The 23,180-nt window shown below is 39.9% G+C and overlaps 1 protein-coding gene across 3 annotated transcripts in view; it reads left to right on the forward strand.

Annotated features, from left to right (window-relative positions):
• The first annotated feature begins 1,066 nt into the window (after positions 1 to 1,066).
• The window catches only part of caln1 (calneuron 1), a 58,063-nt gene continuing 35,949 nt past the window's right edge, over positions 1,067 to 23,180 (forward strand). Inside the window, exons 1-4 of one of the 3 annotated variants that reach the window (XM_085244161.1) lie at positions 1,067 to 1,282; positions 1,549 to 1,678; positions 9,803 to 9,924; positions 18,195 to 18,338. In XM_085244161.1, coding sequence (XP_085100287.1) covers positions 9,810 to 9,924; positions 18,195 to 18,338 — 259 coding nt within the window. In that variant the 5' untranslated portion in view covers positions 1,067 to 1,282; positions 1,549 to 1,678; positions 9,803 to 9,809. Of the gene's footprint in view, positions 1,679 to 2,878; positions 3,266 to 9,802; positions 9,925 to 18,194; positions 18,339 to 23,180 lie in introns of those variants that run through there. The other 2 variants (XM_085244160.1, XM_085244159.1) reach the window with 2 other exon arrangements.

Below are 23,180 nucleotides of genomic sequence, written 5' to 3' on the forward strand. Positions count from 1 at the left end.
TCTCAGACTTTCTGGGAGATGTCCGTGGTTTGCTCACGGCTGTTCTCTCACAGTATTTCTCCTCATTAAGGTAAACTAATTCCCTGTTTCTGTTTGAATCTGCCTGCATGTCCGCCAATAAGACAAAATATCCTTAAGGCAATATATCATATACATGATCAGTGCACCAAATATGGACATTTAATAGCGTGCAGTGAAAAAGAAGAAATTTGGGAATGTGGTGGTGGTAGTGATAAACAGAGGGGTGGAAAAAATCTGGGAAGCCTTTTAGTTAATGAGACACATCATAAAAAAAAGACTAATAATGACACAATGGGAAGTAAATACATCCATTTCTTTTCTTATGGGCTTTTTAGGGGTCTTTCTTTCTTCACATCATATTATACTGTATGGTAGATGACTGTCTGGCAGTGCACTAATAATCAGAATTGCTTTAGCTTTTTGTTTGGGCGACATATCAGGATAGTAACGTTATTTTTAGCAGCAGCTTTCAGCTATAGATTTCTTCTTCTTCTACTTCTACTCCTATACAGGATAACTTCATTCTGTAAATGCATGTCTTTGCTCAGTTCTGAACTTCATTCATTATAAATTTCTCTTTTTCTTAAGGAGACATGTTGTTCAAAAGAACACACTGCACCTGCAGAATGTCACTGCAAGCCTTTCTGATATATTCAGTCATTCATCAGAGAGTTTGTTGCCGTTTTTAGTCATCAGTCTTGTTTTGGGTTCTGGTAAACATAAGCCATTGTTCAGCAGTCTGAAGTGGAGAGAGAATGTGTGATTAAGGCTTTGTTTGGTGAAGCAGGGCAGAAATGATGACTGAGCGTTGGTGAAAAACCTGTAAAAACTAAGCTCTCTGAGGAGCAAATACATGAATATTGGAGCAGGGAAGAGAAATTGTTGTATTGTATTGGAAACAGAATGTATTAGGAAATATGTTTTCTGTTGCTGGCAGTAAATTAATTTGAAATAATCCTAACACACAAACTTATTTTGGCTGGTTTGGCACGATGTCACGTCTGAAATTCGGAGAAGAGGCGGGGTAACCAGAAGAAATGTGTCCGGTTAGGTGTTTTCAAAACGGTGCAGGTGTTTCCTCCGCTTGAAAATGAGACGATAGACCACGATATAAGCAAACAAGTAAAAACAGCCAATCCGCTGCTTTCCTGCTCGGTTGCGTATTGGTTTGGATTGAAGCGTCTCTGTTGGGCACTGGGCTGCTCTCATCAATCGTACTGACGCTCGGCACTTGTGTGTGTGGATCTTCACTCCTTGGATTGTGAGTTTGAAACAACAGACCCAGGGCAGTGATTTTTTTTTTATTAGATTCCGCAGTCTCTGTGAGTATTAGGGGCTACAGCTAGATGATAAAATATTTTAAATGCTGATGAGAGTTTGGCAAAAAAAGTGCAACTCGAATAGATGTGTCCAACTGCTGCTGGACTTCAGAAGCTATTAAAACACACGCTGCCCTGCCGGTGTAGCATGGCCACGCTGCACTGTCAAAACAAAGGAATAACTAACTAATAAGAAAGCAATCAACAGGATCACCGTCGTCAGGATCGATCGACACGGCTGATTGAGGAGTCCACCCCAAGTCTCTAAACTGGAGCCTACTGCGAGCATCGATTAACGGATTTGACAGCTCACCTTCAGACATCTAACAGCCTCAGAGGTAAGCAGTGGAATTCAGGGTATAAAATATCTTCACTGGGCAATGAATTGGCTGCAGCGTATCATTGGAAAATGGGGATTTTTTTTCTTTGTCCACATTTAATCACGCAAGTGCTGCGCTCAGCCCCACACCTGTTGTTGTTTGGCCCCGTCAGAACCAGCGGATGTCCACTCGTAAGAATCTGCGGGTGATTTTCGCTGCAGTTTTTTGTGCCTATGCAGACACTGTGGAGACTGGGTGAAAAATAGGCTTGAACATAAGTCCGCATGATACTTCGTTTTCCCTTCTATGCACTGACATTTGCGCAAGATTTCAGTCTAATAAAGTCTAGCACATTGTTCCTTAAAACAAAAACATGAATGTGGTTTAGCTTAAGCAAAATCGGGTTGAGATATATTTTCGACTGAAGTAGGTGTTTCTGAGACGCATGTGAGCTTTGACTCAAACAGCATAAGATCTGAGCTGAAGGTGTTTAAATGAGAGGGTGGATGCTGTTAGTGATGATGGTAGCTGTTGGAAAATGTCATTTCTATCACACTGATGACAAGAAAGCGCGGAAAGTGTCTGTCTTGTATGTATCTTGGGTCGATGTGAGGAAGGACTTCTCACTGTGGACCCCCTGCTGGGACGCCGCCCCCCTTCCACCATCCCCATCCTCCTGTTGCGAGGCGTCCAGCGCGCACTCCTGCTCCACACGGTGGCGCACGCTCTTATAAGACTCTCCCAACATGTTCCGCTCTCTGTGGTTTCTCCCAGCAGGTCCCCGTGTAGACCTGCAGAGCGCACTGTAAGCAAAACCCACTGGGTTATTGGGACCGTCTGTACAAAAACACCCTTTCAGCCTTTTTCACGTTACCTATCATTTTTCTTTCAATTTCCCTGTTTTTCGTCTTTTTTCGTCTCTAATTAATCTCTAATAATTCACGTGTCTTTATTTTCTTTTTCTTCCTCTGTATCTCTCCCTTTCTTTTCGCCTCGCCCTTTCTCCCTCTCTGTAGCTTCTCCGTGTGTACTTTGCCAGTACAGCCGCAGGCAGGCAAGCAGAGCTGAGTCTGTCATCGGGACTCACTAATGAGCCCTCACTCCATTTCCCCATGTGGAGGAATGTTTGCGCTGTAGAGTGAGCGAGCGAGTAAGGAGGGGGGGAACGAGGGAGACAGACAGGAGAGGGAGGGACGGCGGGAGTGAGTAAGAAGCCAAGAGTGGAGTGTGAGAGGAGCTACCGTACCTGCTGCTCTCACTGCTCAAATATTAACAACGGATTTCAGGGAACTGATGCTGCTGCTCTGGGACAAACCCAAACTGTGGAGGCAGCCGGGTTCAGTGGTTTGTGGACAGGCACTGTACTGCTGCTGCTGGAGGCACTGCATATAAAAGACTGATGGAGGAGGAGGTCACAGAGCCGGATCCTCAGATGGTGGAGCCCTCCAGCATGCCATCGCCAGAGACACATGCGGAGGTAAATGGAGACTTGCCGGGCAACCCATACCTGAGGGATGATGGGACAGTGGACGTGGTGGAGAGTCCGGCAAGAGAGCCTGTTGTGCTGCAGTATCCTACAGAGTACAATCTCAGCCACCAGTGTGGGTAAGAATCATCATATGGGAGAAACAGAGAAATGGTCTGTTGCTGCAGGGAGCAGCTGATAATATGTGCAGAGAGGTGGCACTTCTGTGGAACACTCCCGTCTTTTCTTTTCTCAGTTTGGAGATTGAATTCAGCTTTGTAGTGATGGTTTGATGAATTGGCTTTGCACTCACTTGGCCAATGTTTAAACCCCTTGTGTGCCTTTGCTGCCCAGTCGATGGCACTGGAAGTCATAGAGCCATAATTTAATTTCACAAAAAGTCCATATTTCATTGACAAATGGAAATGTTTTTCACGTTATGATTTCAACAGAAATTTGTTTCATTGCCTGTTGTGACTTGTCACCTTGCACACCATTCGAATAGATAAAGTTGAATGATCAAAAGCAACAGGCAATTAAATAAGTGTCACCATGACTTTTGAGAAGGGATTACTTTGTTTTCAGGTCTGTTTTAGCAGCTGTGTTGTGCATTCGCTGTATTGTATAATATCGTCTTATGGTCAATGTGTTTACACAAACTGAGTCATCAGATGGCACCAAAGAGCCTCACACCACAGAAACACCATTGTAACCGAAATGACCAACTTCTGGTTTGGTCTGGAAATTATTATTTTTTTCATTGTTTTTATTTTAACATCTGTCATTTCTCTAATTGGCAATTTATTTTATGACCAGTTGACAGACTATGCTCTCATTTTAATCTCTGTGATGAAAAATGATCTAACTACACACAAAGTTTCTGCTGCATTTATTTCTGTGGTTGGACCTTTTCAAGAAATCTGCCAGTGTAGCCAAACTTCAGTCTGTGACATCGCATCAGGTGGTTTTGTTTTGCTGTTACATCTTTGATGGAGAATGTATTTTTACACAAAGCTGTCACTGTATTATGTCCATTACGAAGCTGATCTTGTGGCTGGAGCGGCTGCTGTTGGTACACATTGTTCTCCTCGTGTCCCGCTCTGTATTGGCCCATTGCTGTTGGCTGTTGTGCTGCAGGGTCTGATGTAAGAAATTGCCATCTGGCCTCCTTGTCATGCAGGAAGCTCTGAGTAAGGCTGTGCTCTTTCATCAGGTTTTGCTTTTTTTCAAACGTGAACCCTCAGAAATGAGGACGGGCTGCTTTTGCACTTTTGATGCGGTCATGGGTCAATTAGTGATTTCTTATAGGAGAAGAGAGGTGAGGGATTCAAGGGACTGAGTTGTTTGTATAGTTATGAGGCAAAGCATCAGTATATTGGTGAAACTCAGTTTGATCATTTATATCACATCATATATTTTTTGTTCAGAGAGATAGTGACTGTTTCTGGACATTTACATACAGTTACAGCATGAATACACCTTAAATGGAAGTCCATTGTGCTTAAATTGTAGTGCTAAAATGGTATGAAAATTATTGAATTGAAAGAACGTATTTTTATTACAGCTCAATTCCATTATATTCAAACAAACATTAAAAGAGAGTATCTGCCCATAAAAATGAAATATTTAGTGGTTTATAATTTTTAACATTTGGGATTGTTTTGGCTTTTGATGTGCATGTTCAACATTTTTTGTGACTGTAATCTTTGGCATCCAGTTGATGGACAGTTTGCAGTGGAATGAGTTCGTCATGTCTTCCTGCCAGTTATTTGAGGACATAAGACATTTTAATGGCAGCTGCATAATTGCAGCTTCCTGCTTCTTCCTTTGAGGTCAAACAGTTTTGATTAGTCATGTCACCTTTGTATTATCCTTGAAGTGTCAGCACAAGTAATGCTTTCCCCGTAAGGCATGCAACTTTAGTGAGATTTTATTTATGTCTCAGGTGTAATAGGGTTCATTTTTGCAGTGACCCAGTCTTTACAGGACTAGAAAGTCTTAAGAGTATTAAATTGGTGCATTAATAGTTTGTTCTCCCTTCAGCTAATGTGTAATACTAATATTTAAAGTGATTAAAATGCTTTGAAAACAAAGCTGTGAATGCTCCAAATGGCATTTAATTTTCTTAGAGTTGCCACCTTCAAATAAAAAGTGGCTTTTAAAATGTCTTTATTATATTACTGATTGTCATCCGTATTTACACAACCATCTACCATGAGTCATCTGTGGGAACTTTAAGGAAAAAGGAAACATGAGCTTCACTTTGCTCATACTCAACTTCAGCCTTTTTTTTGTTTTTTGTTTTTTTAAAGCATGACTGTTAAAAACATTCATGGACTTTTATCCATCTGAGGAAGATCTGTTTTTAAAATCATGTTCGTGGTTAAGTTTTAATGTCAAGGTTTGTGGTTAGACATTGCAGAACAGTTCTGTGTTCTTTTTTTGAGCTTTTAATCTTATTACTTTTATCTTTGGGATGAAAGTTGAGGATCTAAAAAAATTAGAGACTTCAGACTTTTATCTGTGACCAACTCCTTCTCACCTGTCATATTTAGCTGTCACCTTTAGTACAGAACCTCTTAAAAAATCAAGACTCTTGATGTGACCGCTCGGCCCATGATTAAATGCCACAGGTCTAATCACAGCTAGTGCGAACATCAACAATAGTGTTCAGTCAATTCATACACTGTCCTTGAGCCAGATTCTGACTCCTAGCTCATTCCCTCACAGACTGAAAGTCACTTTGTGTAACAGCATCAGCTAATGGCCTCAACCTATTGTAAAATTTGAGTTACTATCCTATAAAACTAAAGGGCGGGTTTCATCTGCTTTTAGTGCCATGTTCTTTTGTGAATTTACATAAAATGTACTTTTGGGCAAAATATCTTCTAATCCATTCTAGTAAAAATGAAACAATTAGTGGATTAATTGCTTTATGGATGGTCTCTTAAATGTGTGAGGATATGGTGCTTTTCTTAATTCTTTGTCATTGTGAGCTGGATTTTAGGCTTTTTGTCAGTCAGAACGAGCGCAGTGATGACATTCGAGCGGATCATGTTGTAATATTTCTAAAACAATCGGTGATTTAAATAAGTAAACGAGTGAAACCAGTTGTTTGTAACGGTTTGTAATCGTCCATCTTCAAATACATATACAGAATTTGTCATTCTGTGCCATTTCAGTAAAATCCTCAGGAACATCTGCTGATTTCTGTGGTTCACTTTTATCAGGCACTCGATCTGAGTATTAAATTCCATGATCTTGCCTCCTTTTCCCGTTCATCTAATATATATATCACAGCATGCAGAGAGTGAGGATTAGATGAAGGGAAGATCACTTCTGATTTAAGTGATTACTGCATGCTTTGTTCCTGAAGGGCAAATTAGCTTCTTCAGCTGAGACCTTGATCAATTTAATCAGATCTAATGATGCTGAAAACTGTGAAGCGCTCTGTTCTACACTGTCTTTTTAAGGGGTTGAAGGTCAGTGTTTCATGGTCTCAGCACATTATTTCACACTTTATCTTTTCCGTTATTAAACACCATATCCTTGAGATATTTTAGTAAAGTGTTATCTAAATCGTATCCTTTCTTAATGTCCCATAGCCTTGATGTACGGAGCCCCGCAAGGGATATGGGAGAAAATAAAATTACGATAAACTTTTGCGACATCTCGCAAAACTAACTCGGGATCTCGCAAAAGTTTTGCGACATCTCGCAAATGTTGAATTCCAACAATGGCGGCAGCTACTTAGTTGTAATATTACTCTTTCTGGGTCACAAAATAAACTTTTAAAATATTTTGAGGCGTAAATGTAGCTGTGTAAACGTCAAATATCTGCTCGGATTAGAAGATCACATATTTGAAAAAGTGCTCCGACGTTTTCGGAGATGTCTGACACGCACCATCTCGAAGCTAACGGGAGGTCGAGACCTACTACAGCCGAACACCGTCCTCCCAGTCGGCTTTGAGCTGGCGGCCTCCGAAGAATGCGGCTAAAACGTTTGCAAGATCCCGAGTTTGTTTTGCGAGATCTCGCAAAAGTCCGTCTTAATTTTTTTTTCTCCCATGTCCCTTGCGGGGCTCCGTACCGTATTGATGTGTAATTACATTAGTCTATATTTATTTTTATATTTCATAGTCGTTTTTTTTCTTTACATTTTGAAATTGAAACGTAAATGGACATATTTGGCATGAATAAATATTTTGTGCCATTAACTGTAAGATGTCAGTCAGCTATTTCAATTTTAACATTTACATTAATTTCCACTGTCACTAAAAATACTGTATTACACCATAAATATGTGCAGTGGTAGGAAGACTGCAAGTAGCCAGTATTTACACAAGACAGTATATTCCTCTACAAACCTATCAGGAAGTGTTTTACAGTGTGCATTTAATTTAACAAATCTTAGTCAAATCAAATGATAGCATGAATAGCACATGAGGAAGAGATCGAAGGAATTGTGATGGAGTGGTGTGGGCATAACTGAATCAGCAGAGTGATAGCGGGAAGTGTCAGATTGAAACGTGTGAAGATCTGAAATGGCTAATACCACTGACTTCAGTGCTCTGCTTGAACTAACATCATGCTTCATTTATGTATTCTAAAATGATTCTTTACTCTATGAATGTGTGGAAATAATTGAATATGTCTGCCACAGCAGCATACCAGGTTAAACCTAGTATAACTTAAAGGTCATGCTTGATTTAGGGAATTTAAGGAAAAAATGTCACCATGTGATTCATTTTCAACCAAACAACTACTAAACTGGGTTTTTGGTGAGATCAGGTACACAGATGACTGATTTAAAAAAAATAATAATAATAACAACTCAACAATTTAATTACTGCTGGTGTTTAAAATTCCAGCAATCCAACAGACTAATAATTCTAGCTTGCACATAAACTCTTACTACCTGTTAAGATGCTCAACAACCATCCCAGGAATGTAAAAAGTAAGAATTGGATTTCTGCTGCTGAGTGTCATTATGTCATTCATTCTTAGTCTTGATTAGTGTGAGCTTTTCTGCTGAATGCAGAATCTAATGAAAGTGAGAAAACTCACAATGGAAGCCACAATTTCCCTCCACCCTGAGAGTACACACAGTGCTGTTTCATCCTACAAAACCAAAAGTTTGCACCACAAACTGCCTTTTAATTAATTTGTGTCTCCATTGTCTGCTTTCAAAATATTTTCAATATGATTCTTGTTATCATAATAAGCCATGTGTTGATTTCTGATATGAATTGAAAGTCGCCCTTACATGGTAGCCATTCTGATCAATAGTTCCCCAGGCAACACAAATGCAGAAAAGTACCTGTGTAAATCAGCTGATATCATGTGGGTTGGCTCGTAGCGATAAAGTTGAAAGAGCGGACAAGAGGGATGATTGTAATATTCAAAATGACAGCTGAGAAATGGCTGAATAATTGATGAATTAGGAAATGAAAAATCCTGACATTACGCGCAAGAAAAAGCTGCTCCTAATAGGCGGAGCTGCAGACGTCTTGATGTGCATGCTTATTAAACTGACAAACATGCAAGATGCAGAGGCCGGTTGTGAACTGCGAGGCGACAGATGGCTGATTGTTGTTGCAGGATGTAGGAAAATAAACCTTTCGAGATAAAAGAAACAAACAAAGAGGGAAATATTAATGTATAACTATAAACTCCTCTAAAACCTTCAGTGAAGGCTAAGAAAAGATCACCCCTGGCTTATGGTTGTTGTTATTTTGGTTTTGCAAGAAGAATGAGCAGCATGCCTTTGTCATAAAAACCTCTAAATATAAACTAACAGATTTTGAGGGCATAAAATTACTGTAACCCTAAGAGTGTAAAATCTTTTCCCTTTTCACATTTAAATGTATTCTAAATATTTTTGTCTAAGCTCTCATAACTGTGAGATGTATGAAACTCTGCTCTGCTGTCAACTTAACCCGTAAAGGAGATGAAACAATGAAAAATGTGATTCTTTAGTTTGGTGCAGATCATTCAGTTCATTCTAAAAATCCTCCATTATGTCAAAGAAGCATTTCCTCAAAGGGCTCATCTAGATGAAATCCTGTCGGAGATCTTATCACTAAGATCTCAGTGCTTTTACTTTCCCCCTGTGCCCTTGAGCTTTAATTTATTGAATAATTAATTACTTCAGACTCATTTGCACCTACATTGCACACAGGCATGCTCATATGCACCTAACGTAGACATGAATTCAGCACATTCACCTTGAGCTACACGCTGTGTTACTTTCCATTTAGTGAATGAGTTCTGTTTCATTTATGAAGCATGTTTATGCCGCACCTATTGGATTTGTTTTAGCAGTGCCAGAGTCACAAATGAGCGAAACTGTCGCTTTAAAATCTGATTATTTCTTATTTTCTTCTTGACTTAATTGTAAGTTTTGTTTGAAAGGGAACCTGCGCAGCTCGCAAATCAATTCTCAGTTTTTTCTTTTTCTGTGGCTAATTTGAAACCCTAATAAGTCAATTCTACAGTGATGTTGTGGGGACCATGAAATGTCACAAACAGAAGCTGCTGTTTTTAGAAATGTGTAAGGTGGGCTTTTAATGGTTTGTTTGTTTTTGGAATTAATCCTCCAAGAGAGAAGACTCCTGTACAGCTCCTCTTTTCTACCCTCACTGCTGTCTAAATGATTTCTTCTATTGTCTCTCAGGGAGAAGATGCCGTTCCACCATGTAACGGCAGGCCTGCTCTACAAGGGGAACTACCTGAGCCGCTCGCTGTCCGACAGTGACAGCGATGTGTTGGCCAGCATCTCTGTTGAGGAGCTTGACGGTAGGACTCTTCTGTAAACTGGCTACTGTCCTCCCTTCCTTATCCTTGATGATTTATTCAAAGTGAATAGGCTGCTTACAATCTTCCTACCAACATAGTAATTGGCAACATCATGCAGCTAATATATTAATATTCATTACTGCTATATGTTGTTACTCAAACCTGAGAAGAAAATCATCCATAAAGGATCTTCTATTAAAAAATAAATAAAAAATGATGTGTTTTGTGTCTTCAGCAAAAGCAAAGCCAGGTTTAGGCTTTTATTCACCAACTGTTAACTTATTTATGCAACAAACACAAGTCCAGGCCTTGAGTTAAAAAAACAAAACACACTTTTTAGACTTAAATAGTGTGACCTGGAAATGTTGCTGCATACAAATGATTATAAAGCCACTGTGGCTTCATGTTTAGTTACACTTCATGCCAGCTTAAGCAGGGTGTAGGAACAGAGTTAACCCTCTCCAGGCAGACGTTGCAGATTTGCAACAGTTAAGAACTAACAACCTGATTACCCCACATACATATTTTACGAGTTTTTTTTTCTCAGAAGTACCACTGCAGGACATGGTTGTGCATTAGCAACAAAAAACTTAGGAAAAAGTTACAAAAAGGTCAGAGAACAATTAGCCTGTAATTGAAACCCAACAAAGGTATTGAACATTTAAAGAATATTTGACTGTGTGTAAAGGGAAAAAATTATGTGTAAAATAAAAAAACAAGTATTTTGGACGATAAGCCTGTCCACACTGTAGACTCTAAATCTATGTGGATCTCTTTTTCCCCCCCAAAAGAGTCTGTTCTGTTCATTTTATTGCCAGAAACGCTTTGAGAGACAATGCGGCGCTACAACACGAGCAGCATCTGCCTCACCGAGTCAACCAGCCACAGAAATGCAGTATTCTCTACATAGCTTATCTTACCAGGAGCATTTGTGGTCTGCTGGCCTCTCTCTGTCCCAGACGCTGTGTTTATGAACCCTTTGTTTTGCAGTATGTCTGAGAGTAATCACCTGGGCCCGTACAACACAAACCTGATCAATAATGGTCTGCTGGAGTCAGCAATAGCAACCTCACAGGTAGCAAACAAGCTAGACTTCCCAAGACCTTGAAAATATTAATCTTTTGATGCAACATTAAGCTGCTGCCTGGAAAATTGGCATTGCAAGGCATGGTAATGGCCAGATACTCTGTCAGGACGGAGTTTTAATATGCACGAAGGGATTTGCTGTGTGTGAATTCCTCATTCCTGTTTCAATGGGTTCACGCTGTTTAGTGAATACGAAATGATCTGTGGTTATAGGGTCCTGATGAGGTCCATTTAAAAACGCTATGACTGAGTCACTGTAGCCTGCCAGCACTGTAATTACTGCATAAGTATTTACCCTGAATTATATGCTGGATGGTATTACAGTGGGTTTGCAGACAGGTCACTAGTTTGAATAGTGAAAGTCAGTAGAACCAGGTGTGACTCACTTAGGCCCTCATAACTGATATTGTTAACAAAATGTGTCTCAGTCGTGCAGGTTACTTTTCCCAGTGATGTCTGTGATTGCTACCAATGTCCACTATGTCATTTAGAAATTAAAGAAGAAACAAGAAGCTTTTCTGGGGAATTGCATGTCGGAATAAAACCACGACTTGTGGTGAGGGGAGCAACTGTGTGCTTGGCTGTCTGCAGGTGCAGTGTGAAGTTTTGTGCCAACTAGAGGAGATAAAGAGGGGACTGTCGGTGATGATCCTAATTTTTAGTATTGATTAGTTTTTGTTTTTTAAGCCATTTTTTAAAAACAACTATGGTGTGGTAAGGTAGTTCCAGAAGTTATACATCTTACAATATTCCAGAATATTAGCCTGCTTTCATGTGTATTTGGGATCTTTGTCCTGTTGGAACATCCAGTTGTGTCCAAGTTTTAGCCTTCCAGATGTTGATTTGAGGTGAAGTTGAGGAATTTGGAGGTAGTTCTCCTTCCTCAGTACTCCATCCACCTGTACCAGTACCACTTGAAACAAAACAGCCCCAGTGCATGCTATTACCACCACAGTTGATACAGAGTTTGAAAGCCTCACTTTTTTTTGCATGCAAGCACATCTTTTTTCATTGAGGCCAATCTTTATCTTGTCTGACCATAAAACTTTTCTCCAGAAGCCATTTGGCTTGTCCAAGTGGGCAGCTACAAATTTCAGTCAAGTTTGAAAGTGTTGATTTTTGGAGCAGGAGCTTCTTTTTTAAGCCGCACCCTCTTAGTGCATGGTGATATAAAACTCAATTTATTGTGGACAGTGCTGCTAGTGATCCAGCAGTTTCCTGGTCCCTGAACATCTCAGGCAATTTCCTCTCATCTGAGGGTGACAGTTTCAGTGTTCATCCAGACTTTGGTAAAATGGTGTCCAAATAACTTTGAACTTTGAATCTACAGTTGTTTAAAATTGACTCCAAGAGACTTTTCTATCTTGTGTTAATCTACAGTTTTCAATCATTAGAAGATCTTTAGATTATCACTGTCTTCACTGACTCTGACTTTCCCATTGTTATGAGTATTGTTTAATCCAGTGAGTGCTGTCTAACAAATCCTTCTTATCCTGACAAAGACAAACTGCCAGCTTTATTCAATAGTGATCACTGATAGGTTAATTGGCCTTGGCCTTGTAAAGTTAAACAACATTATAGAATCTTCAGCACTACTATTTGAGCCTGTATGTCCATCCAAAATAAATTCAAATGTGTGCACCCAAATTTTTTGGTTTTTAGAGTCATTAAAGATATTTGTGGGGCAATCATTCCACTCTGGAAAAATAACAGACTTGTAAACTTTTAACCCCTGTAGCCCTTCAGTTTCAGTCCCCTGATACAGATTACTCAGCCTCTGCGTTCTGCACATGTAACACTTCTGCTTCACAATATTTACTGTTTGTCCAGGGGTATTAAAAACCTTGCAGCTGCAGGCTGAGCTCTCATATGACTGGTAGTGTGGAATCATTCAGCTGTTGAGTTTGTTGTTTAGTTTGTTAATGTTTTATCTCTCAGGAGGAGCTGCTGCTGCCAGCAGGGATTACTGAAGATAACAGCAGGCTCTTAAGTGTTTCTCACAGTAGGTACACCACTGTGAGATTTAAAATATGTCAGTCATTACGAGACTGCTGGCAGTTGTTCACCAGAAGCTGCACTGGAAGAAAGGCAACTTTAATATGTGAGGTTGATCCTGACCAGTGTTTTCACTCCATGTTACAGCATCAAAGAGAGTTCACGTTTCCGTGTATTTTCTTATAACTAGAATGGGGAAAATCTCTTGTAAGATGTAGGATTTATAACTAATTCTCAGAAACGCACTCGATAAGCTGTTCTCTGATCATCTGAATGTGAAATATTGTTCATGCCATTCCACACAAGCCTTTTTGCAGCGTTGCCCTTGCTCTGTGACCTGAGTGTAATCTTAAGAAGCTCTAAAAGCCATTTGTAACCTCTTTGCACCTCATTGGTTTCTTTAAAAGTGGACAGTTTTTGTCTTATTCGTTACATAAATTTAATTATGGTGTAAGGAAGGCCCAGAAAAGAGCTTTTTGCAGAATAATAAGCCTTTCCTTACCAAGTACAAGCACAAACAACAAAACTTCAAGACTTTTCCTTCCCTGTGTACTCTCTGGTCCATCCGGAATATATCAGGGAAAACCATGTTAGTCTGTGGCGTTAGATCCTGGAAGAACAAACTGAGCATTTATTACAAAGATGTTATTATTACATGACTCTCAGTAATATTGGGGCTGTGAAGTTTCACAAAATTGATCATAATCTCATAATATTTGAAAACTGCTACTTACAGAAGATCAAATGATTAACTGTATGCTTTGACCTTATGTGATCTCTTAGTCATGCTGTTGCTGAGTGAGGTTAGTACTCCAGGGTGAGAGTTGCATGAGGTCATTGACCTTTGGTTGCATGTGTGAATTTACAGAAACTCCTAGAGAGTCTTCATCTTTCAAGTTTTATGCAAATCAGATGACTTCATCTGTTACCACAGGGCAGCTTGAGAGAACTTAAACTAGTTCAAAAGTTTGAATTTCAAGACATAATGAATTTTTAAATCTTTTATGACTGAAAACTAAATTTATTGAACTATTTTCATCACACAGCTGACATTTCATTCAGTGTAATTCTGAAGGTGCACTGGGACAGTTCTAATGTAATAGCCCGGATGACAGACACCATAATATCAAATAGTATCGAAACACTCCACCACAAATTCAGATGAATATGCATCCACAGAGGCAGACCTGGGTGAGTTCAGTTTTTTCTAAAGGTTTTGTGAGGGTGGTGCAAGAAATTCTTCCTGGCTCTTCTTTCACAAAGCATGCTGAGTTAGAGCAGATGGCAGGAAGTCTACGGGTAATTTAGAGTTCCTTCAGCCAACCTGAAGAGAGACTCAAAGAGACACACAACAAACATTTCCAACTCCAGTGGGATAAAAGAAGCTGTTCCCACTTCTGTTTTCTACGAGCACCAGGACAGTTACCAATAGGGAAGAAACTGGTTGTGCAATTAGCGCGGAGAGTACCTGATGTATAGTTCTTGCATCCTGCAACAAACACAAAGAATCACACATACAGTCACAGTTTTCAATAAACAACTCATCTGAGGAGGAGCTTGGGGAACTGTCCATGGTGCTGCCTGTGTTTTCCTTTACCCCAGTCACACTGGATAACACAGTACAGAATCCAATACTTAGTCATTAACACAGCACCAAACTCTAATAATAAGAGTTGTTGTTGTTGTTGTTGTTGTTATTTAAAAACGGTTAAAATTATAATTTAAAGTCAGGCAGCCTCTGAAAAATGTCTTCAGACATTTATCTAACAATGTAATGTTCATTCATTGTGTCTGCATCAATCAGTTATTTTATTCTCTCTGAAAATTGAAGTCAAACTGCACTTGAGGTATTATAAATATACCACTTAATTTTTTAATAATGTTCTTTAAACAATCCCACAATCCAAATCAGGCCTTTTGAGATTTCAGAAACAAAAAACATAATAAGAATTAGTGAAAAAAAAAAATGAAGGTACAAATGAATAAAATCGGTTTTCTATGTAACACAAATATACAACAATTTGTTAACATTAAAAATACTTAAATACATTAAAACAAATACCATTTTAAAAATACCCATGTAATACTGTGTTGGGGGTATGAATATAAGACCTCTCTCTAACACAGGGAGACAGGCATCTGCTCACACACACTCACACACACACACCCACACACACACACACACCTACACTTACAACTAATTAGAATCATAAATCAATCATTTATGCATGAGGTACACTGCAGGCAAACTAATATGTATGCCTTTGATGTGATGGGTTGTTAGCATTTGTGTGTGTGTGTGTGTGTGTGTGTGTGTGTGTGTGTGTGTGTGTGTGTCCTGGGACACATTATTTCCAGAAAAGTGTCTCGTGTTCTTGCAAACGATGATGATGTTTTACGTGCTCAGGACCAGCTGGTTGGGGAAGGAGTAGCGTGCCATTTTGAAAAAGGTCAACAGGGACAAAATCCTCTTATTTATCTACAGTTGGCACTCTTCTTTGCTTAATGGCACAATTCATTATTTACACACCATTTATCCTTTATTATTCCCAATCATTTGCGAGAAGATAAAATGCTTTTAGTGTGTTGCTTTGCAAAGCAGTTAATTGCAACACAATGTCATTTATTTAAGACTTTTTTTTTCTTTCTCATTTGTCATTAAAATATTTGCTATCATCCAACCATTTTTTGATTACTTTTATGCACTTGTGAGAATATTACAAAAACAAACACTAGCTACCATCAAATATACATTTTGTTTGCAGGGATTTGATTCTGAGTCTCGGATGTGATGTAAACTGATTGTGACTGTTTTTTATTGTTGTTGTTGTTGCTTCCATAGTGATTTGGTAAATGTCCTCTGCTTTTACATTTCCTGGGAAGGATTGGGTTAAACCATGGTAAATGGCCTGCATTTGTGTAGCGCTTTTCTAGTCCCTAAGGACCCCAAAGCACTTTACACAACCAGTCATCCACCCATTCACACACTGGTGATGGCAAGCTACATTGCAGCCACAGCCACCCTGGGGCGCACTGACAGAGGCGAGGCTGCTGGACACTGGCGCCACAGGGCCCTCTGACCACCACCAGTAGGCAACGGGTGAAGTGTCTTGCCCAAGGACACAACGACTGAGACTGTCCAAGCTGGGGCTCGAACTGGCAACCTTCCGATTACAAGGCGAACTCCCAACTCTTGAGCCACGATCGCCCCCATAAACCATCTACTGTGCTCTCCCGTCTCAAATTATTCAGTGCTCAACAGCGTGCTCATGCATGTCATGCAGTCATAGTGTTCTTCAGAGAAGTGACATTCCTCTTCTATTTAAAAAAAACACCAGACGCCTGTCCGTCTCTCTCCCTTTTCTTACCATGCATCCTCTCTTATCTGTAGGCACACTTATGAAATATGTATTTATTAAAGCACAGTGAAGCCTGCTGACTTCTTTTACTGATGGCTTGATCACACATCAAGCAGTTACTGAACCTGCTGTGTAAAAATAAGGCATTTTTGTCTCTGGTCTGAGAATTGGTGAGCTCAGCTTCAGTTGCTCAGATGACTAAAGAAGTCATTTGGATGAGTGATGAAACGTTTCTCCTACTGAAAACGGTACATCCAGATAAATGGTATTGAATATGCATGTTCATTATCAATTTAAAGCTTTCTCAAATCATTCTATAAAGCAGAAACAGTTTTTATATGACGAACTTATTCTCTTATCAAATGATGTGACCAGTGTGGGAAGCCGCATCTAGGAAGTCACCGGGTAACATTTTGGGGTTTCTGGTGTATCTGGGTCAAGATTTTCTGATGGTCACTGTGTAAGAATGCAGATCCACTCATCCCTTGTCTTCACTACACTGTCTTCACTGCTTTACTACACATACATTCACACCTGTGGCTGTGGGAATAAACTTTTTTTTCGTTCTGTGATGATGAATGGTCCATTAACAGTGCAAAATTTTTACATACCTTGTGAGTTTAAAAACACTGTGCAATGATAAACGGTGGCGACAAAAGTAGTCCTTCTCTGACTGTATGTTTGCAGTCTTATTCAACAGAAGGCAAACTACACTGTAAAATGATCATTTAGCTGAATCAACATTGCTTTCAATCGCAAAAGGAGCTGAACGTTACACAGGAGCTTCACCAAATTGGTATTTTCAGTTTTATTATTCCCCTGTAGTTTATCTTCCCTGCTGTTACATGTATTCTCATAAGCACTGGTGACTCGAACAGCCAGAACATGCTAAACCACACTACAGCAAAAAACAAGGCTTCAGTGTTTATTAGGCAACAACAAAGAAGGATGTTTAGCAGGATGGGAAGATGAAAATGTGTTTTTCTCTTATCTGTTGAATAGCATAGGTAGGGGTGTTATTCTACACAGTAAATGGTTCTATCGACTGAAGGAAAAATCCAATATCCTAAAGGTATCCTAAAGGACGTAATATACAGTTAAAAATAATAATAATTTGCCTCATAATCGGCCTCAGTGCAGTTCTTAAGTTCATTCATTGACTTAAATGAACAATTTGAATGCCTTTTCTCTCCCACTTTGAGCCAAGTTTCTCCTGATTGGCTGCCCCTCATAGACAGAAGGTTTAAATAGAAGGTGGATTCAGCTTTTCTGTTCACAGCCAGAACTACATGTCTGCGTTGACCCTATTAGGGATATTAGAGCATTCTGAAGTGTGAACCTTTGGCTCAAATTGATTTCTTTTTTGTGTACATTCCTCAAAAAGCGCCAATCAAAGATAATATCATATACCAGCAGGTTACAGTGGAGAAGGTGAAATCATGAAAAGCTGAGGTGACAGTGGCTGTGACAGCAGGTGGAGAAAATGAATCAATGGTCTGAATTGATCTTGTTAACTTGAGGCAGTGGTGCGAGACCAATTGCATCACACAGCCCAAAGCTAGGTCAGACAGGAAGTAAGGGAGAGGGAAGAAGATAGAGGAAGGACTGTGGATGATGATGATGATGAATGAGGTGAAAGTTTGACTTCATTGAATGTATTGTGAAATAAAAGTCTCAAGAAGCATATCATTGCCAAAGAAAGGAATCCCAGAAATGCGAAAGACCAAGAAAAATAACTACGCTGAATAAGTGTTTGATTCCCCAAACTGGGAGCAGGAGGGGTAAGCCCTATTTATAGATGCTGAGTCGATATCCTGTTTGTCTTGGCAGAGATCAGAGAGGCGTTTAAGGTGCTGGATCGTGATGGAAACGGGTTCATTTCCAAACAGGAGCTGGGCATGGCCATGCGGTCTCTGGGTTACATGCCCAGTGAGGTGGAGCTGGCCATTATCATGCAGAGACTAGACATGGATGGTGAGTCACATGTACACACACACACGTAAAAATGCTCTGTGCAGTGCAGAATGGGATCTTCCCTCATGTGTTGCATAATAAAAATGTACACACCGTCAGTTTTTATTGTCTTATCAACGGGTAACTTCACAAATATCTACGGTAAACTGCAATATTTCTCTGTTCACTCTTTAGGCTTCAGATGCACTGATTACATCTCCCACCGTCTCATGCATAAAACATTTATTCATGCCTGCATGACTTTGTACTATTCTTGTTTTCAGCTACTTGCTTTATCCTCTTGACACATTGAATTATCAAAGTGAAATTGATGCCCAAGGAGAGCAAAGTAAATGAAGAAATTTGGAGATTAATCAAAAGTATGCATGCGTGAGATGGGCATAGTTTTTGTCGGTTAGGTGGGTTTTCACAATGGTTGCCCAGCAAGTACAATTTGTATAATGTCATTGTAGTTCCTTCATAACTTGACAGTCTGGTGTGTGAAAGTACATTTAAAAAAATGCATTATAACAACAACATGTATAAGATTCTTGCAACATAAAGAAATTAGCTGAGTTTTATTTCTGCAGCACTGTCCTCACCTGAGACATTTGAACTTTTTGTCCTCAGAGAGAACACTCTCAGCACCAAGAAAATACAAACTTAAGCTTTCTCTTCTTTTGCACAGAGCATTTCTGCCAATACGGTCGTCTACGTTAACTGTGACTGACATTTAATAAAGGGTAGACTCTTAAAATTATATAAGACTGGGATGGGAAAATGCAATATGCAAATGTCAGATTGCTGAAAAAATATTCACATTTTTCATGTTTCTATCAGAGGCTTTGATAAGTGCTTTTCAGTCTCAGAAAGAGTGGAATACTATAAATGTTCAAGGCTGAATATTAAAGTTTAAGAAGTTAGACTGCCTTTATGCTTCTGACTCATCCACCACAGAATCCCCGGAGACCCTAACTGCTGCTGTGCCTCAGGGCCGGATCTTGTTGCATCGTCTGCCGCAACCAGAAGTTGAGGTTACTTTTGTCACAGCAGCTTTTGTCACCAACGTCCAGAGCTGTTTGTTTATTTATTCCCTTTCTTGTCATTTATCTTAGTGTATTGAATCTGAGTTTGCTGTGGTTTCAAAAACCTCTTTTAATCAACTAGGTCAATTTGTTTGTATCGATAAATGTCTTTAGCAAAATACTGGGGATTTTTCTTTATTTGGGCAGTATTGAATGCTGGAGCTGGCTGAATACAGAGTCAGGATACAGTCTAATTTTGAAAATGAACTTAGAATAAGGTAACTCGGATCAAAAAAGAGATGGCACTAATGCAGGAGGCCAGTAGGAGGTAGGTTGTGTTTCCAAATAGGCTTAAAACATGGAACTGTGGAGTACTGGGAGCTTAACTGGAAATGTTATGGGTATTGTCATCTGCCAACACACACATCAAATCCTGCATGAGCTAAATGACCTCAAAGAAACACACAGTGCACAAACAAATATAAGAAAAAAATTCAGCACATGTTGTTTGAAAGAAATTATTTTGCAATTCAGCAATTCTCTTCTCGTGTGTATGTCCAGCAATGTATTGATGAAGAGCGTCAAGGGGGCGCTGAATGAGGGAGAGTAAGGGTATTAGCAGATGAGTGGGAATGGATGATGGTGATTGTATCCTGGCCAGGTGGGCAGCTGTGAGGCTCTTTCACAGCCATTGATTCTTTGCCCAGCTGCCAACTCCAGCTGATCTCCAGAAGATACTGATCGGTTATGTGTTCTGCTTCTCTCTTCTGCCAAACCAATCCATGTGATAGTTGCTGAGCTCTGTTTGCCCTTCATGCAGAGGTGTGACTCCTCTTCTTTGTTCCTAATCACAGCATTGTACCAGTCTTTGTTGTTCACTCAGATTACACTTGTTCTTTGTTGTACTGATAATGGTCATGTCTTCAATCTGTCAATTCTGAATACCAACATTTGCTTTTATTCCCTCCTGTCATTTGCCTGATTTGTTATCTTTACATTGAGCAGGATTCTGCATATTTCTTTAATAATTCATTGTTCTGTTTCCAGCTGAAATGAAATGCTTGGTTGTGACATAACACAGGAAGAAACTGTTCAAAAGCAGGTGGCTTGGGCTATGACAGACACAGAAAGTGACTCAGCGACTTTGTGCATAATGTTCAGCTGTCAGAAACTGCGGATACATCAAAATGGGAGCTGAGATGCAACTGTGGTGTTTTAGGGAAGAGTGAATTACCCTGTACTGTGGTTTGTTTGTTTTTCTTTGAGGCTTTGTGCATGTTTGGTACAGCATCGAGGAATAATTTAAACAGTAGTAATTATCAAATTGGACAATCAACATGGCTTGTTGTCATTCAGTTTGCACACGAGTTTTTATCTGGTTTATCTTCTGTAATGGAAGTAAAAAGTTTGGGTGCTACTAAAACAACTGAACTAATGCATGTGTTAATGCACGTTGTAGAAGTATTCATGCACACAGGCTTGGAATTACATAAACCGATACAACAATGTAGCAAGAAGCAAACTGAACACATTGTTTCCCAGAGGAGCTGCCTTCCTGACAGCACCACTGGGGAGAAACACCTTCTTAGAAGTGGAGGGAATAAAATGTACAACACTGGGGTAAACGATTTAATGCTCGCTGTAGTAATATGCACATAAATCAGTGGATTTTGTGTGTATTGCTAAATCCTGAGATTGTTCATAGCTCCGCTTTCTCACACTGGAGATAATTTTTTAATGCCCTTAATTTTTTTTTACTGTTTTCAATTTCTGCAGGTTCATGCTTTCTTTTGGTTTTCAGACATTAAAGCTCTATATTCTTTATAGTTTTCTTTAAGCGTGTTATTTTTGGCTTTTTCGTGTTTATGAGGTTTTTGTTGTCTGTACCTTTTTTAGTTCTTGTTGATACCTTTTGTGTTGCCATTGTGTTTCTTCAATTTTGTCTCCTTGTGTCAAGTTAGTCTTGTTTTTCTGTTCTATTTGGTTGTTGTTGGGTTTTACTTCCTTTGTCTTGTTTTCTATATTCGTTTTAGCTCTCCTCCCACCTTTTACCTCTCCCCTTGTTATCTGACATATGCACACAAATCAGGCATAACACTGTGACCACCTCCCTAATATTGTGCTGGTCACACTACACTAGACTCCTGAAGATGTGTTGTGTATCTGGCACCAAGATGCTGGCAATAGATCCTTTGAGTCCTGTAAGTTATGCGGCGGGGCTTGATCAAACTTGTTTGTCCAGTACATCCCACAGATGCATGATTGGATTGAGCCTGGGAAACTTTTGAGGCCAAGTCAACACCTGAAACTCACTTTTGTGCTCCTCAAACCATTTCTGAAGCACTTTTCCTTTGTGGCAGGGCACATCATCCTGCTGAAAGAGGCCATAGCCTTTAGGGCAGGGGTGGACAATTCCAGGCCTCGAGGGCGGGCATCCTGCAGGTTTTAGATCTCACCCTGGCTCAACACACCTGAATCAAATGATTAGTTCATTACCAGGCCTCTGGAGAACTGCAAGACATGTTGAGGAGGTAATTTAGCCATTTGAATCAGCTGTGTTGGATCAAGGACACATCTAAAACCTGCAGGACACCGGCCCTTGAGGCCTGGAGTTGCCCACCCCAACTTTAGGGAATACCGTTCCCATGAAAGGATGTACATCGCCTGCAACAATGATTAAGTAGGTGGTAAGTGTCAAAGTAACATTCATATTCAACATAAATGGCAGAAGCCAAAGTTTCCCGGCAGAACATTCCCCAAAGCAGCACACTGCCTCGGTTGGCTTGCCTTCCTCTTATAGTGCATTTTAGTAGCAGGTATTCCCCAGGTAAGTACCCGACCAGCCACATGATGTGAAAGAAAACACGATTCTTCAGACAAGGCAATCTTTTCCATTGCTCCATGGTCCAGTTCTGATCCTCACATGCCCATTGTTGGTGCTTTTGGCAGCTGACAGGGGTCAGCCTGCCTGCAGCTATGCAGTCTCATCCAAACTGTAATACATTGTGTATTCTGACACCTTCCTATCAGAACCAGCATTGACTTTTTCAACAATCTGAACAACGGTAACTCGTCCGTTAGATCGGACCACACAGGCCAGCCTTTGCTCCCCACATGCATCAGAGAGCCTTGGTTGCCCATGACCCTGTCTCTGGTTCCCCACTGTTCTTTCATTGGGCCACTTTTGATATATGCTGACCACTGCAAACTGGGAACACTCCACAAAAACTGCAGTTTTGGAGATGCTCTGATCCATTTGTCTAACATTCACAATTTGGCCTGTGTTTAGACTCACTCAGATTGCTTGCCTTTTTTCCCCCCTGCTTCTAAGACATGAACTCTGAGGGCAAAACATTCATATGCTTCCTAATATAACCCACCTGTTAATAAAGAGACATCTTTTGTTATTGTTTTAGTGGTCACAATGTTATGCCTGATCTGTGTATATATTATCTCCTATTGTCCTTTGTCATGTCATCCCTCTTTGCGGTTTGTTTCCTTGCCCTGTGTGTTATGATTTTTGTACATTTTGGATTCCCTGCTCTGTGAATTGGATTACCTGTGAGTGATCAGCATTAAAGGTGGATTTTGCGTTTATTTTCTGTCTGCCAAGTTCTGCATTTGGGTCCACGATCTGCCTTCCATGCAGCAAATCCTTAAGAGTCACTTTAACTCACTTTTTAGTTGATGGGTTTCTGAGGAGCTGTCAAAAGAGAGCGGAAAGTTTTAAAAATGTTACATTTTTGGCATGACAGACAAATTGAGCAAACACAGAGAGGCAAAGATTTCAGTGACAAATTAATTTAAACCACATTTCTCAAAGATATCAGTCAAAAAA

Source organism: Mchenga conophoros, linkage group LG14, assembly GCF_057382185.1.
Source record: "Mchenga conophoros isolate Kocher_MC1m ecotype Shallow Benthic linkage group LG14, M_conophoros_male_GT1.1, whole genome shotgun sequence".
In the NCBI taxonomy this organism is placed as follows: Eukaryota; Metazoa; Chordata; class Actinopteri; order Cichliformes; family Cichlidae; genus Mchenga; species Mchenga conophoros.